This window comes from Anolis sagrei, chromosome 2 (assembly GCF_037176765.1).
Source record: "Anolis sagrei isolate rAnoSag1 chromosome 2, rAnoSag1.mat, whole genome shotgun sequence".
Lineage (NCBI taxonomy): Eukaryota > Metazoa > Chordata > Lepidosauria > Squamata > Dactyloidae > Anolis > Anolis sagrei.
In genome coordinates, this window is record NC_090022.1 from 283,537,042 (window position 1) to 283,554,975 (window position 17,934).

The following is a 17,934-nucleotide window of genomic DNA, read 5'->3' on the forward strand; positions in this document are numbered from 1 at the left end:
CAGCTTCCTGACCGCACAGAGCCCCAAGCAAAAGGAGTTCCATAGAGGTTTGAACTGAAGAAACTGTAAGGAAAGGCAAAATGTAGGTGTGTGTATCAAAGGAAGAAGTAAATATTACTCTGGAATGTCTACATGGAAATTCACAAGAAGGTTTTTCTTCATTTATGACATTACAATATTTTGATTTAATAAACAAATGTGTACATGTTCCATTTAAAAAAAATCGCATCCACTTTTGATAAATACAATGTACATGCATGGTGCAATGGCTCACTTAAAACAAATGTTGAAATTCTACAACAAAATTGTTACCATCACCAAACACACTACTTATGCAATAGTTAAAAACAATATAAATGTATAGCACTATGAGATAAATATTCCTAACAGTCTTGCTCTGCTCTTAAAATCTGAAGAAGATAGATATGTTGATTGTAGCCTATGTAATCCTACTTACATGTACACTGTATTAAATAGACCACCTAGTTGTTTAGCAAAAAAATCAATGTATGCAAACTAGAGGAACTGCTCTGATGCAATTCCCACTGAAAAACGTGGGATGAGTGCAAGGATGCTGAATTGCTCTTGCACAATTTTCATTAATTTTAATGGGGAAAAGAAGTTGTACTTCAAAGAAAGCACCCAACGTTTTCAGCTTGGAAGCAACCCTTTCTTTACCGAGTGATTTTTTGAATTTCTTTTTTTTCTGTTATCAAGTTCCATTTTTGAATTTGGATTCTTACTTCAATTGTTTAGAATTTGGCATACATTAAGATCATGCACTCTGCTTGGCTTTGTAGGTTCCCAGCAAATAGGATACAAAACAAACATCACCTGTGTTTGCATTGAAATAAAATGTCTCCTATTCTGTTTTCCCCGCTGTCCTATGATCAAAACCTATGATCAAATTAAATGCACAAAACGTATCAGATATGTGAACATCATTACAGATGACCTTCCTGTTAAGAAAAAGGTAGCAATGTATTAAAATGGAACCGCAAGTTAACATATAGTTATGCTTTCTGCATTAACAAGCAGTGATGTGCTTCACCAAATGCTTCCAGTGCTTCAAATGTTTGTTTTCCAGTGAAATCACAATGTTGAAACTACTCTGCATCATAATTAGTTTGTACCGCAATAACATTCAGTGGTCTAGTTGTGAGGAATCTTTATATTATCCACAGGCCTAGTGCAAGTACAATCTGTGCAAGAAAATCTACTTGCAGACACTAATATCTAGAGTAGCAGCAAAGCCAAACATTGATATTCATCCCCGTCCTCTCTTTGTAACCTTGCAATTTTCATTAAAAATAATAATAATAATGCAGCTGATCTTACTCTCTTTTCCCTGACATAAGAAACATAAAATTGTCTCTTCACTTATTAAACTACGTCATCATTTCCAAATCAATCAGGAATGTACATGAGGAAGCAAGCTGAAATGGAAAATCCTCTTTCCCATATATTTTCTCATGAAATCTCAAGCCTGACAGATACAATAAACCTTTGATGCTGTGAACCAGCAGCTCGAGTGGGCACCTGGGAGCCCCTATACACAAAGGGATCATCCAATTCTTTCCTGTAAATCAAGAAATGCCAAAAGAACACACGTGGAGAGCTGTAGGGGCATGTGATAACCCACTTCATCCCACTCCCTTGAAAGCATGAAGCATGGCCTAAAATAAATCCTAACTCAGTGATCCTCCAACAGTTGCTGGAAGAAGATTCATGTAAACATCTCATTGTAGCTTTTCGTAAACATCGGGGTGTGAAATACTTTCTAGGTTTTCTTAAAAAACAAAATTAAACCCTGTGGATGTTTTTAGTCATTCTCAAAGTGATTAGAATCAGCCCAGCTTAAATACTATAACTTGATTAATTTTTTTTAAAAACCAACCAACCCTTGTAAAAGCAAGATATTCCAGACACCTAACAAGGCAGTTGTGTTCTCAAGGTCCTCACCATGCCATTGATAAGGGAATGATCCTACACACTGACATAACTGCTGAGATTAAATATATCCCTGTAGGTCAATAGTTGTCTTAAGCAGGGCTCTTCTGTAGAGAAGCAAGCAGAGTAAATGCCACCTGGCCAATGCTGCTTGATAATGTTTATGGGAACTGGTACTGACCCTCCAGTGTTATGATCACAAAGAGGGAGAAAAGCGATACAGGGGGTATTTAAACAAAATTGTATTTGGAAGAAAGGGAGTGGGGACACTGCACACCTTGGCTCTACACCACAAACCGATGTTCTTTGCCATCATGTGCCATAAGAATAACATTGCGATTGGAAGTCCAGATGAGCCTTGCCAGTCGAAGGGCGTTGTGAGAGCCTGGCGATGCAGGTTGGACAGGGGGAACCTGGTACGTTTTGATGCATCGGAGCTGCGGTGCAGAATTCAGCATCCCAATACTCCCCAGAAGAGAAGTGTTCATCTGTAACCATGGAAAGAAAGGGAAATAAAGAACAATCATCAACATGGAAATCCAAGTATTTAATATTGAGGAATATTGAAAGCACCAGCGGTGAGAGAATCTCTCCTTGGTTTTGTAAGAGAATCTTCAAAAATACTTCCTGGTGATTGTAACGTGACTTCTGAGCTAGAGTTAACCAGTTTCCTTCTCCTCATTCTGTTACAATAAATTATGTTTTAACTACTGAAAATCAATAAAAAACATTGCTAACGTTCCTCATTAAAGTTACACTACACAACAAAATATAGTGAACTCTCCACATTGGAGCCCCTGCTGACTGAAAGGTTGGCAGTTCAAATTCAGGGAGCAGAGTTAGGCCCAGTTAGGCCCAGCTTCTACCAACCAAGCAGTTTGAAAGCATGCAAATACAAGTAGATCAATAGGTACTGCTCCAGCAGGAAGGTAACGGTGCTCCATGCAGACATGATAGCCACATGACCTTGGAGGCATTTATGGACAATGCCAGCTCTGGATCTAACCTACTCTGTTGTTTGGTGCTCATCTCCATTTCTTAGCTGAAGAGCTGGTGTTGTCTGTAGACACCTCCAAGATCATGTGGCCGGCATGACCTTAGAGCCACTGAGGGCTCCTAAGAATGAATTAGGAAACACCAATTTCACTTCTGTCCAGTTAAGCCAGTAATTTACCATGTGGGGTTATGTAAGCAAATGTTCTCTTTCAGCCTTCTTTACCCACGACTCCACATATAAGTGATAACAGTGTGGAGCAACTTACATCATTTCTTTGGAAGGACTTGTGAGTAAATTGCCTGCATCTTGTTGTCAGTCTTGACTCGAGTAGACCTATTCAGTCAATGCAATGTGCCTATATGTTGACTCATCACTCAAAAAGAGTTGGAATAGGTCTACTCTATTGGATCTAACCAACAGGAGGCCAGCCAATATATGCAAAGTGCTTTTAACACTTTGAAAGATGTATAAATGTCAGGAATGATAGCCATTACTCTTGTGTATATTTACTCCTTTGGTGTCTTTCTCTTTATCCTATCACCTTCACAATATATTCCAGTGATGTGAAATTATTTTGGACATGTGCTCTCTGCAGCCCATATTCTTCCCCTGCACTGAATCAATGAACGGAGGCAATAGGATTTTGGTGGGAGAGAGTTCATCCTCCTCTTTTGCTCCGGACAGTTTTAATTTAATTAAAAACCTTTCTAAAAGAACACATATGTAATCACAGTATTCAGATATGAAAGGGAGCAGTAACTGATGTACAAAACGAGCTTTGATTATCTTTTTTTCTCCATTGGAATGAGTGCATCTGGAAGTGTTACAACTGCAGAATCCTGCAAATGGAAATAGTTGTCTCTGGTTACTGAATAATAGAGTGGGTGTGTTTTTGACAGTATATATTTTGAAAGGCAGGCTGGCAGGGATGGGATGGATGGGGCCAAGAAAGCTCCAACCAGCTTTTTATATCTCTATCAGCTCTCTCTATAAAGCAAAGTATCAAGGGAATGAATCTGTAAATACTGGAGCTTCCAAATCAGAAGATAACTGGACAATTTATATCACTTTGGTACGCATGTGAAGTGCTTTAAAACAAGGAAATAAAGAAATAGCTCTGTGGTGACTTAAATGCTCCTGTAATCTTCTCAACATGTGAGGATCTCTGGCTCCGAATAAAGCCAGTGTACATGACGCCTTGGCTGTGTGTCTCGGACTTTGACACATGAAAACCTTGGCATATATCCGAGGACGTTTTTAAGATGTGCTATTGTCGATATCATGTTCTGAATTCTGATCAGTGCAACACAGAAGCCATTACTTTTTTTCCTGGTCCTTCTCAGCAGCAGAATGGTGTCAGAGAGTGTAAATCATGGCATCTGTAGCAGGGAGCATGCAAGCCCCACTGACATTTTCACAATTTAAATCATCTTGAGTAATAACCCTTTTAAGATGACTAATGTTACTGATTTTCCTGCATTAATAGTAGTGCTGAATAGACCACTGTGGGGCGGAGGGAGAGGAGGAATCACTAGTGCACGGGGTTACATTTTAAATGCAATGTGTTGGCTAATTTTAACTCTTTATGTTAACGCTGTCTTTTTAAACAGCGAGAGAAAAAAAAAACATATTTAAAACACCCACGCAAGATTTAAGCCCTGCAGTTTATATGTCAAAGCATGCGCAGGTTAGGAGCATTGTCCCTGCCACCCCCTGCAATTTTAGATGATCATGTAAAACATCTCAATCAATACATCTGATTGCTTTCTAGATCTTCCCGTGTAACTCAACTAAATATATGCAAGTGATGGAAGAGCGTTTTTACAGTTCTTATTCACTGCTTCAGAAATCACACTCTGTGTGATGATGGATAATAATTCAATACTCTTAATGACACATACAGTTACCACTGAATGACATGCAGAATGTCATGGTAGATTAAAACTATATACTATTAGCTGATAGTTACAGGAATAAAGGGTCCAAGGAAGCAATAATTCTACTGCCAGAGCCTTCTCTTTCACAGCGATAGCTGCCTACATAGACTGTGATTCAAAACAAAAAGCAGACATGATGGGAAGATGTTCAAAACCTTGCTCAAATTAACTGGGACTTGACAATTATGTCATTTTCAGTATCTACAGAGGGTTTGTGCAGGAGAACTCCCTAGCAGACACTACTTACTGGCTACTTTATTTTGCTACTCTGAACAAGTGGCTGAATTCCTCAATGCTAGGAATTCTTTGTACCTAAGAAAATTGTGCAAGCATTTAATAATGGGGTTGGGAGTTATCATATAAGCTGTCTTCTACTGTTCAAGTTCACTCCTGAAGAACATTTGATGATGTTTTGTTGAAGGCTTTCATAACTGGAATCTTTATTTACTTAGGTGATCCCTCGTTGTCCGAGTAGGATAGTCTTCCAAGATCAGTGTACTGGCAGTGGGTCCGTAGGTGACTGTGGAGGCCTGGTTTTGATCTGCATCTTCTCCCTCAGTGAGGGTATTGGTTTCCAGGTGGAAGGTGGTCCCAGTCGGGGTTGACTTGACACACCTTCCTCTTGGCACATTTCTCTCTTTCGCCCCCCATTCGTGCCTCTTCAAATTCTACAGCACTGCTGGTTACAGCTGACCTCCAGCTGGAACGCTCAACAGCCAGGGTTTCCCAGTTCTCAGAGTCTATGCCAGAGTTTTTAAGGTTGGCTTTGAGCCCATCTTTAAATCTCTTTTCCTGTCCACCAACATTCCATTTTCCGCTCTTAAGTTCAGAGTAGAGCAACTGCTTCGGGAGATGGTGGTCAGGCATCCGGACAACATGGCTGGTCCAGCGGAGTTGATGGCGGAGGACCATCGCTTCAATGCTGGTGGTTTTTGTTTCTTCCAGCATGCTGACATTTGTTCGCCTGTCTTCCCAAGAGATTTGCAGGATTTTTCGGAGGCAATGCTGATGGAATCATTCCAGGAGTTGCATGTGACGTCTGTAGATAGTCCACGTTTCGCAGGCATAGAGCAGGGTTGGGAGGACAATAGCTTTATAGACAAGCACCTTGATATCCCTACGGATGTCCCGGTCTTCAAACACTCTGTGCTTCATTCGGAAAAAAGCTGCACTCTCAGAGCTCAGGCGGTGTTGTATTTCAGTGTCAGTGTTGACTTTTGTGGAGAGGTGGCTGCCAAGGTTGCAGAAATTGTCAACATTTTCTAATGCTACACCATTAAGCTGTATTTCTGGCATTGGAGAGAGGTTGGCTGGTGACTGCTGGAAGAGCACTTTGGTTTTCTCGATGTTCAGTGACAGGCCGAGCTTCTCGTATACCTCTGCGAAGGTGTTCGAGTGGCTTGTAGGTCTTCTTTTGAATGCGCACAGACGACGTTGTCATCAGCAATCACTGGGTTCTTGTAGGTTTTTCGGGCTATATGGCCATGTTCTAGAAACATTCTCTCTTGACGTTTCGCCTGCATCTATGGCAGGCATCCCCACCTTTCTTCCCCCATGAAGAAAGGTGGGGTATAAGTAGAGGTAAATAAATTAAATAATAATAATGTATTCTGAAAAACTACTTTGAACTTTTATTTTTCCCATTTGTACAAACATGGTATTTCAGTTCAGATGATTTATTAATACAAATCCTGGAAAGTTTTAAGGAGAACTATGTAATATTCTAGTATTATAATAATAGTATTATAATTATAGTATTATAGTAGTAGTAGTATAAATAAATAAATAAATAATAGTATTCAAATGTGGTACAAAGAAATGGATCTCACTTACCTGCCAAAAGGAAATGTGACTATCAGTGTTGGAATAAGTAGCTAGATAACGTCCATCAGGAGCAAAAGCCACTGCAGTTATGGCCCCTTTATGGCCATGGATTGTCTAAAAATAGTAAGAAAAGGATGTTAAAGTTAATTTAGTAATTATAAACAAAAGCATATGGACTTTTACATGTCTATTGCCATATACCTCAACATATACATATGTACAAACCTTATGGATTAAAGCGCAATAATAGTTATCATTTCCTATGTGACTGCACCTTTTTCATTGTTTTACGAAAGAGTAGGAACGTATGAGCATATCACCAAAAGAGAAATGGAAGTTTCAATTGCAGGAACCAGATACTTTAAATGCCAGTTTTCTCTACATTTGTCACATAATCCTGGCCTTCCTTGAACCCCAATAAACAATCCTTGGTTTGAACATGCTAGGATTGAGTTAAATTAGAACATTACATTATTCCTATAATTTTTATACATTTTTCCTGTTTTTTTTCCATATGATTTAAATTCCGAATCTCTTATATGATGCTCTCTAGAAACTATATCATTGTACTGGCTGTTTATCCTTGCCCTCTGCTGGCGTGGGGTGTTTGCTGCATTTCAGTAGCCAAGTTGAACTGTAGGGTAGGAAGGACAGGATGACCTCTGAGAAAAGATAACAGTAGAAGAAAAGCAGAGGGCAGCTAGGTGCTGAGTCAGAGTGAGAGAGTGAAGTCAATGTGGCTTCCTTTCTTTTGCAAATTAAACGAAGTTGAAATAGGCAGCATATCTAGGAGGCAAAGGTCACTAGGATATGTGCCATGAGAATGAAGATTTACCAAGATGAGTATCTTTCTGGTTTTATTTGAATTTTCAAAACAAACAAACACACTCAGCCCCAAACCCAATTTATTGGATTCGGTATAATTGAACAAGTAACTCCATTTTACATCAATTATTCAGTTTTGAACTATATGTGTGTGTGGTTTCTTATATATTAAAGTATTTTAATCATCTGGGGAGGCCCTGCTCTTGGTCCTGCTTCTTTCGCAGATGCGATTGGCAGGAGCGAGAGACAGGGTCTTCTCAGCAGTGGCCCCTTGGCTATGGAACGCCCTCCCTAAGGATATCAGATCGGCCCCCTCCCTCCTAACATTTCAAAAAAGAGTTAATACCTGGCCTTTTGAGCAAGCATTTGCAAATGCAGTGTAACAGACTAATTTAGATCCACAAAATGATTGGACGATGCAACGGGAAAATGATTTTAGTAATGAGACGCTGAGGACTTTTGTTTTATTGTTTTTATTGTTTTTATATGGTCTATATTATATGTTAATGTTTTTAAAATTATATTTTATGTCATTGGGGGCATTGATTGCCGATGGTAAACCGCCTTGAGTCGCCTTCAGGCTGAGAAAGGTGGTATATAAATATGATAAAGAAATAAATTTTAGCACACTAATAGCACTATCTTGTGTTCAAAATAATTAGAGCAGTCATCTCCCTAGGCATGTGCCTATTCCAATCATCAATCATGGTGATCCATGCTTTTTGAAAAGTTCAGGTAAGTTTGTTCATTTGGTTCATAATAATGTATAATAAGCATTTTTGTGGTGCCCAATTCTATCAATTCTATCTTTATTTTTGTAAACATGATAATAATTCAGAAAGAACCATGCCATATCCTGTCAGAGATTATGGATGCTTATCTCAGTGATAATTCCCTATCACCTATCACATTTCAAGCAAAGGCTACTCTTTCTTCTTAAACACACGCATACACACTTCCATGAATGCAATGCTGATGTGTAATGCTGGCTTCATTACTACTTCGGCATGCTAAGATGTTTCAGCAGGGCACAGGGAGAATTCAGGCTAAGATGTCGGGAGGCAATATATCCATGATTGTGTCTTCCCTTGATGCACAGAGGGTTCTTTTGACCTATGCTGTAGACTGACCTTTCTGCCGAGTAGGTCAACTGGCTGCAGAGAGAATATCCATGTAGGGTTTTTAGCAGGCTGTGTGATTCAAAGAGCTAGTTATATTCCTATGGCGCTCACTCTGCTAACCTACAATAGAAACCTATCGCTTCCTATTCTGGTTAAACCAGTGTGACCTTAGGAAGAGGATTTATGCAAAAGTGGAAACAAAACAACATTCTAAATGACCCTGTACTTCATGAAACATGCAGTAGTTTCCTTGAGTGTATTCTGAAGATGCAAGCAAGGAATGGATAAGAATAATTTAAGTACATAGAGGAGCCCTCTCACTAACTGCTGAAAGCACTGCACGCGTAATACTCCAATGATTCTTTTATAGAAGCAACTGATTCCTTTATTACAGAAGAGAAGCTGAGGCAGAGGGAGGACAGTGCTGAGTCCAGCCTTCTCCATCAGGTCTCCTTCCAATGTCTCGGAGCACAACTTCTCATATGAAAACAGGAATTGCGCTCATGAGAGTTGTAATACTTGGAGTGTATCAGCATAAGGAGGGCTGACTGGGCTTAACAACTACACAGAAAATAGGTGGACTCGTACATCAACCCACTATCCCGAGTTTAGACTGACATACATGAATTCTATCCTCTTTTATTTTATCCTCACAACAACCTTAGGCTGAGAAAATAGGTCACCTCGTTCATAACTAACTGGAGATTTGAATCAGTCCACTTTTCTTCCTTCTCCTCCTCACATTTATGCTTCATATTTCCTCCATACAGATCAAAATCGGGTACATAGATAGCTCTTCCCTGTCACACTTAACTAACCTTCACAATCCTGTGGGTCTTTTTCAAGCCAAAAGAGTATGGCTGGCTAAATGTAAATCTCTCACATCCCACTCTAATATTCTAACTTAAACTATAATTATATTTTGCCATTTCCATAAGAATGAGCAATTTCCCCACTATATTTACATTGTGGGTTGGGGAATGGGGAGCTCGTTTGTGTTTAGATGCAAGTCTGAAATTCATAAACCACAAGGAAAAAAATGAAGGTTAGAGCCCTATCTGCATCAGATGGTCATTTTGCCTGCTGCATCAATATAAATAAAAATGTAATGTTAGTTTGTGGGATTAACATAAAAACCACTAGGCCAATTGACACCAAATTTGGATACAATACACCTATCAGGCCAATGAGTGACCATCACACACAAAAAAAAAACCACAGAAAAACACAGCAGATGAGACTTAAAAAGCCAAAAAAGCAAAAAGGCACTACAGCGTATGTGCAAAAACGACTCCTCCTGCAAACAAAACACACAATAGAATATCCACAATCTCTTTCGGACTACAGCTCTCAGCATCCCCTAGACCAGGCCCTTTAAGAGAGAAGGATGATCCAAATGCACTGCTTCCAAAATGCAAACTTTTTTCTCCTTGGGTTTCTTTGAGAGCATCCCAATCCCTGCATATTTCCAATTCTCTATTCCTAAACTGCAACTCTCAGCAATCCTCCAGATAGATGAGATAGAGATAGATAGATAGGTAGGTAGATAGATCGATCAGGAGGACTGTTGGGAGTTGCGGTTCAAGAATAGGTAGAGAAGGGAGAACAGAGAGAAAGAGGAAGTGAAAGAAAGGGGGAGGGGGAGGAAGGGAAGAGGAAGAGAAGGAAGGAAGGAGAGAAGGAAAGAAAAAAGCGAAAGAAGGAGAGAAAGAGGGAGGGAAGGTTGGCCACAGCAACGCATGGCGGGTACAGCTAGTAATTAATAAAATTGAACATTAACACACAGATAGCATATGTAGTTAAGTGTTGCTGTGTTTTAACGTTAAATTAACCAAAAATTGGACCAGCTATCCTTAGAGAGTTGTGATACAGAACTTGAAGAACTGTCATATATAGACTCAAAGTAATAATCCGCCTAGCTCAATTCTGTCTCTACTGAGCAAGAGGGATTTCAGGACAGTTTTTCCTACCTTTACCTGGAGATACCAGGGGTTGTCCCCAGAATCTTCTACAGGCAAAACCAGTGTCTTCTTACTGAACTCTTACACTTTCCTCTACCAAAGCCTAATTTTGATAGTCATAATCTTATGGTTTGTTTTGACAGTAAAACCTTCACATTCTTGTTTATATGGCAGCCTGTCAAAAGGCTTGACATTAAATATAATTAGAGCATTATGGACAGGAGAGAAATTTCTGTGGCTTGTGACTGAATTTTGAAAGAAGCCTTTAACATTTATGCAGAAGTGTAAAATGCTCTGAAGACTAAACGAAACACAAACTACATGCTTTCCGGAAACACTTTATAGAGATTGTTTTGTAGGTTTTTATCCTCATTTGGCCTTTTGATGCTGGAAAACTCTTTCAATGCCACAGGCTTGCAGCATTTTCCCTTCATTGACATCGTCATTTATGCTCACTTGACATTGCTGCAGCATGTAATTAGAACAAGATGGACCACTGCCATAAATAAATTAGGATGTCAACCAAGCCACGCTGCCTAATGTTGTCACATACATAACTTCAGATCAGTAGTGTTAACTGCATAGCATACTCTAACAAACAACTTTATGCTTAAACTTTATACTTTGCTATTTCACATTGTCAGTGTGATATATCAGGTCTAAGAGGGCTAATACAATACTTTTTTTCTACTGCACATGGTTATATGTCCAATAATGTATATATCCTGACAATAACATTTCCAGTATGTTAAATGGCTGTACCAGAAGTCTACAAAATTATAATTATGGTCAAAATCTATTAGCTCTTTGCTCACACAAAATTATTATTTACAGGTGTAACTGTAATGATTCACAAAGTCAAATCATATGACTTGCAAACATCTACAAACAGGTAACTCTTGAGAATGAAATTAATGGTAAGGTCTCCAAGCGGACTCAGTTTGAAACCAACTCCATTTCACTAAAGGCCCAGCATTTAGTCCAAAAAGACTATGTAGAAGGTAAACATTAGAGCTGTAGTCCGTACTATGGTCAGGAATCCTTTCATATATTTAAAGATAGCTACAATATCTTCCCAGTCTTCCTTCTCCATGTCGAAATAACCACTCCTTTAGCTGTTTGTTACAGTGCTTTGTTTCCAGATGTTTAACCATGTGGCTTGCCCTCTGATGGACATGTTTGGGCTTCTCAATATCTGAATGGCTGTACAGTACTTAGAACTGGACAAAATATTCAAGGTCAGGTCTGACCAAATCAGAAGAGAGTGGTCCTATTACCTCCCCTGATTTGAACACTATCCTGCCATTAATGCATCCTAAGACTACATTAGCTTTTTTGGCTGCTGCATCACACTTCTGAGTCATCTTTTGCATGCAGTCTACATACAGCTGTCAAGCATATACAGGCCATCCCCAAGTTATGAACAAGATAAGTTCTGTAGGTTTGTTCTTAAGTTGAATATGTATGTAAGTTGGAACAGGTACATTTTAAAGTGTAACTCCAGCTATGATTTTGGAAAAAAAATTGCTTGTTGTGGAAACAAGGATTGGTGATAAAGCTTCAGTTGAGACACATTTTTCCCATGATAACTCTTTCCGAGGGGAATATTTCTCTCACTTCCTGCTGTCTCATTTTCCTTCTTAACTATGAGCCATTGGTAAATTGGATGTTCGTAACTTGAGGACTGTCTGTATCTATGCATTTTCTTTTTTTCTGTCTAAAATGTAGAACCTTATATGTATCCCTGATGAAATTAATTTTGTTGGGTTTGGTTCAGTTCTCCAATCTGTTGAAATTGTCTTGAGTCTGTCCTCCAGAATTTTAGCTCTCCTATTTTGGTGTTGTTTGGTATGCCAGCCAGTGTCTTACCTGTGGCTTGAAAAGGGGGATTTTAGACATGTATTTAAAATGTATCCTAAAACAAATATGAGGAAATAAGTTCCAGCCAGGTTTCAAATACTTTTATAGCTGACTATAATATTCAGAATATTCAAAAGTCTTAAAAACCGAAATCTTTAGTTTAGATAAATATCCCTTATTATTGACTGTTGGAGAATAACACCACAACAGTAGATGACCTGAGATATAATTCACTTGCTAAATAGGACATATTACAATCTATGGTGATGTTTACTTGTTGTATATCACGCAGAAGGCATGTTAGTATAAGCAATTGATATTATTCTAAATAATATCAACAGCTGAAGAAAAAATGAAGGGCCATTTGTTTCCGGATTCAAAATTTTGATGATCAAATTTAAGCATTAAGCAATTTTAATACTTGCCAGTGAAAAATGTTTCAGTAATTAAAAGGTGAAAATCAATACTGCTGGCAAACGTGTTGCATTCCTAATCACTGACAATGTATCCATAAACCAGCAATCCCTAAGGGAGTCAAAGATATTTTAACTTATGTCCTCTTCCTTAAAAACACACATCTCCCTCTCCTTTGTGTAATCCAATATGTGCTTCCCATGTTTCACTCTCATTTGTTCATCAAATAAACAAGAATGAACAAACAAATGTACACACATCCTTATGTTTTGAATCAAAAATATTAAAATACCACACAGCATTTAAAAAACCCAGATAAACCCAAATAGAAAGCCAGTATGATGTAGTGGTTTAAAGGATGAGCTAAACCTACCCTTGGATATCAGGAGTAGGGTTCAAATACCTGCTTGACCATGGAAATCCACTGCGTGACCTTGGGAAAGTAATATTCTCTCTGCCTTAGAGGAAGCCAATGGTGAACATTCTCTGATTAAATCTTGCTAAGAAAACCCCAAAACTTAAGGTCAGCACAAGTAAATGTGTAGAAGGCACACAGCAACACAGCCTCAACCATTGGCTATTTATTTATTTATTTTATTTATTTGTCGTGTCAGAACAGCCAGCCCATTATATTACATTTCTAACAGAATAAAGCAAACAAACAGAAGAATACACAACTTGTGAGTTTGGTAGCTGGTTAAATGTCCTTTGACCAGTATCTGGCCACTTGGAGTGCTTCCGGTGTTGCTGCAAGAAGGTCCTCCATGGTGCATGTGGCAGGGCTCAGGTTGCATTGCAGCAGGTGGTCAGTGGTTTGCTCTTCTCCACACTCGCATGTCGAGGATTCTACTTTGTAGCCCCATTTCTGAAGGTTGGCTCTACATCTCGTGGTGCCAGAGCGCAGTCTGTTCAGTGCCATGAGAGAAGCCTCCTCGCAGGATTGCAAGACATCTGGGTGTCCCCTGGGCAACGTCTTCGTAGACGGCTGATTCTCTCGCCACAGAAGCGACCAGCATGCAAGCAAGCAAACCATTGGCTGACACCAGATGAGAGACTCCCCCCTGGGCACACAGAAGACTGGGTGACTTGGAAGGCACTGAACAGACTGTGCTCTGGCACCACGAGATGCAGAGCCAACCTTAAGAAATGGGGCTACTAAGTGGAGTCCATAACATACAAGTGTGGGAAGAACAAACCACTGACCACCTACTACAATGCAACCTGAGCCCTGCCACATGCACAATGGAGGATCTTCTCATAGCTACACCAGAGGCACTCCAAGTGACCAAGCTACTGGTCAAAGGACATTTAATATAATGCCAAGTTTTAAAACTTTGTGCTTTCTAAATACATTACAACTGTACCCTTGGTTTGCTTCTGATATGATAAATAAGCAACACAAGATAAAGCACAGATTTTAAAAGAGACAACTGATTTAATTTTTTTAAAAAACAGAGTTGAAATGACAGTTAGAGCATGTTAGGGATGTGTTTTAAATGGTTAAAAGATTTGGAAGATAGTGTTTCTCCAATAGCAGCACCTTATGCATGAAACCATCTTCCAGGAGAAGTCAGGTTCTGTCCCTTTTGAGCTTTGGGCAGGCAACCAAGGCAACACTGTTTAATATGGCTGTAAAAATCAGATATAGTTTTGCACTGTTTAGACTCGTGGGTTTTTATTATTTCTTTTTAAAGTAATCTTGATATGTACTTGAAGAATGCCTTCTCTATCTGATGCACTACTGGTAGCGGGGGCTGGCAATCCAAAAGGCAATAATTGTGTTAATGAAAATGAAAACATGAGGGTCTTTGTCAAAGCAGTTCGCTTCCAAGATGGCTTCACTTAAATGGCCTTTCCTTTTCTAGTCAACCACTGTATTTCACTTGGTTGTGGGAACTCAAAAGAAAAAACTCTGATGAAAATGTTAGGTTCTGGGTAATTTCTTCTGGGAAGAGGTAATGCTTTCAAATACTGATTTCTGTGTCATAGTTCAACACTGGAAAGCTCTCTTAATTTGGAGAACATATTACCTAGATGCAACCTTTTGTCAAGTGCTAAGAAGAATCACCCATGGTATGTATATATAGATGCTTCTGCCTCGCAAGCCCTCCAGAAGTTGTTGGGTTGCAACTCCCCCAGGCTTAGCATAGTCAATGATAACGAATGCTGAAAGTTGTAGTTCATTGACTTCTGGAAGGCCACATAATTCCCAGCCCTCAAGGCTTTGAAACATGACCATCTGTATCTCCATTTTTTTCTTGTCAGTCATGTTGTACCTGAGTAAAACAGGCTCCTAATTATGACATATTTACTTTGCAGCTATTTATGTCCACATTCTTTTATCATCACCGGAGATATGCACCAGAATGTCCATATTTGGATGATATATCAGTGTCTGAGTTTGGAAGTAATGTGTTCAAGCTAGCTGGTTTTTGGTGGATATCAAAGGGCAACAATGCCCCTTGTTACCATAATGGTGTGTGCCTGTGTCACTCATTTTAGTTGTTAATAGCCATAAATTGTTTCGACTCTATTTCCATCAATTGCCCAGCTCCGGTCCTGCAAATGCAGCACTGTGGCTTCATTGACTGGGTCTATACACAAGAAGACGTTTCCCTCTTTTCCTACTGCATCTCACCTTCGTTGTTTTGTTTTTTCCAATTCTTGTTGTCTCAGTATGTTATATTTATTACTTTTAGCAAGGCAAAATCCTTTCAGGGACATTTGGAAATAAATGTTCATGTTAGGTCATTTTCATGACCTAACATGTTCATGTTAGGTTGATTTTATTTCCTAAAAAAGGAAATGAAAAAGTAATTCAAATCAACACGCAAAAGCAATTCGTTACTTTAAAAAACCTATAATGAATAACGGTAGAAATGACTGAAAAGTACATTTACTGATTCTGCATATGAACAGCCCTCCCTTCATATGAGAAAGTAAACATAATAGGTTTTCTTAATATCAAAGCTGGAGAACAATTATCAATTATTTCGAAACAGGGCAGAATATGATGCTAGTTTTCACAGAAAGCTATATAGTGTCTTATTCTGAAACTGAAAACCACAGATATTTATCTGGTTTGGAATGCAGTTTGGGTCCAGAGTATTTGACAAACCACATCTCTCTGTATAAACCACCTCGTGCACTACGGTCAATAGAGGAGGCCGTGCTTTCAGTCCTACCCCGTCTCAAGCACGGATGGTAGGGATGAGAGAGGGGGCCTTCTCTGTGATTGCCCCCGTCTCTGAAACTCCCTTCTCAAATAAATAAAAATGCCCCCATCTATCCTCTGCCTTAAAAAACTTCAGAAAACACATGTATGCACTTTAGCCTATGGAGAGGAGGAGGATTAGGATATTGTAAGGATGCTGGTATTTTTTATCTTGTCCCTGCAGGCTGCTATAAATCATCTTAAATTATTTTACTTATAGTATGCATTTTGATATTGTTGGTTTTTATGGAGCTTTGTGTTAGTTTAGTAATTTATGAGTGTATAATGATGTTTCTTTGCATTGTTTTTGACTTATGTGTTTTTTGTCACCAAGGCATTGAATATTTGCCTTTTTTGTCTGGAGACCACCTTGAGGTCCCTATGGGGAGATAGAGTGGCCTATAATTAAAGTTGTTGTTGTTATTGTTATTTAGTGGTAAGCTATAGCTCCCTGAACACTACAACATTTTTTTTCATTCAGCAATTAGAAAAGGAAAGCAACTGTGTATAGGTACATAAAGGATAGCCATTTGCTAGCTTTTTGGCACCAGATACTATTCTTTGAACACAACTATCATATGGTAACAAACCTAGACTGGGATCTTGTTGATTAGACTCAATTAGGGTAAACCTAGTGAATTGTTGTATTGCAAGTCAACATGTAGATGAACCCAGTTGATTCAGTGTATTTGCTCTAGTTAAATTTAATAACAAGAATTTAAGTTTTAATTTGGTTGAAGTATATAACTAATAGGAAGCTTCCGACAATCTTGTCTGACAATTGTACCATGACAATGTATGCAATCTATACATTTTAGATTTTTAGATGCAACCTTAAAACTTGAAGAAAATATTCCTTTATTGTCCTCATGTAGATATTCAGGGATATGTATGGTACAAACTTTAAAATTTAACACCTGTGGATTTATAATGATATATATTTTGGGGGCAAAATTTCCCATAAACATCAGTCATTGAAGGTTTCCTGTCAGTGGACGTGAATATTATTAAAACTCAAAATATATAGTATTCCCTTAAATCCCATTAGTTCCTGGATGAAATAATTTACATTAATCCTAAATGCATTTGTTAAAAATAAATCTCTTTTCTTTCTCCCTTTCCTATTGTTGTGCCTAGCATTACCACTGCATCGATGTTACACTTTGGAGGAGCAGAAAAGATGCCTATGTGATTCAAATTCATTTTCTGTTTTTCATGCTTTCAGTAAGGGCCAGCTGTAAGTCATACATGTTCAAACTTATACATCTTAATTTTGTAATTTTTCAGTGCTATTATTTTGCATCAGCCACCGCGAATTACTTTGTATTAAAACGTAAAACTGCATGATTTGACAGGCAGCATACAAAGAGAGCAGAAAGTGACCTTGAACAGCAGTGTATAAAAATACATTTATCACTGAAATGGCATGCTGGCTGTCAGTCAATATATGCCTCTCATTTGTTCAGCGGTTCTCCTGCTGTGATTCCCTCATTACAATTTGCTTTTACTTCCTGGGCAAATGACAAGCTGAAAATGAGGCAGCGTCTTTCTTGACCAAACTTAATCCAGAAAAAATTAGACAACAGCTGCAGCCATCCAAGTGTTACAGCGTGTTTCGCAAAAGGTTATCTAAAAATGTACTGTTTATATACCTCTCCTATGTTCCATGATGCTAAACAGGAGATCTGCCAAACGTGTCCCATATCCTCTAAACCCATCACATTTTATTAAGTTATTTACGCTGATCTCTTTTAAAAAAAATCAATGCAGCCTATTTTTCAAATACGCCAGACATTTACAAAGATTTGATTTACATTCACAGTTTAAGAGG

At 38.7% G+C, this 17,934-nt stretch overlaps 1 protein-coding gene across 7 annotated transcripts in view; it reads right to left on the bottom strand.

Moving 5' to 3' along the window:
* Window positions 1–212: 212 nt before the first annotated feature.
* The window catches only part of WDR7 (WD repeat domain 7), a 231,527-nt gene continuing 213,805 nt past the window's right edge, over window positions 213–17,934 (bottom strand). For all 7 annotated transcript variants that reach the window (XM_060761305.2, XM_060761309.2, XM_060761304.2 and 4 more), the window contains 2 exons: window positions 6,718–6,822; window positions 213–2,438 (listed from right to left, as the gene is read on the bottom strand). In XM_060761305.2, coding sequence (XP_060617288.2) covers window positions 2,235–2,438; window positions 6,718–6,822 — 309 coding nt within the window. In that variant the 3' untranslated portion in view covers window positions 213–2,234. The remainder of the gene's footprint in view (window positions 2,439–6,717; window positions 6,823–17,934) is intronic.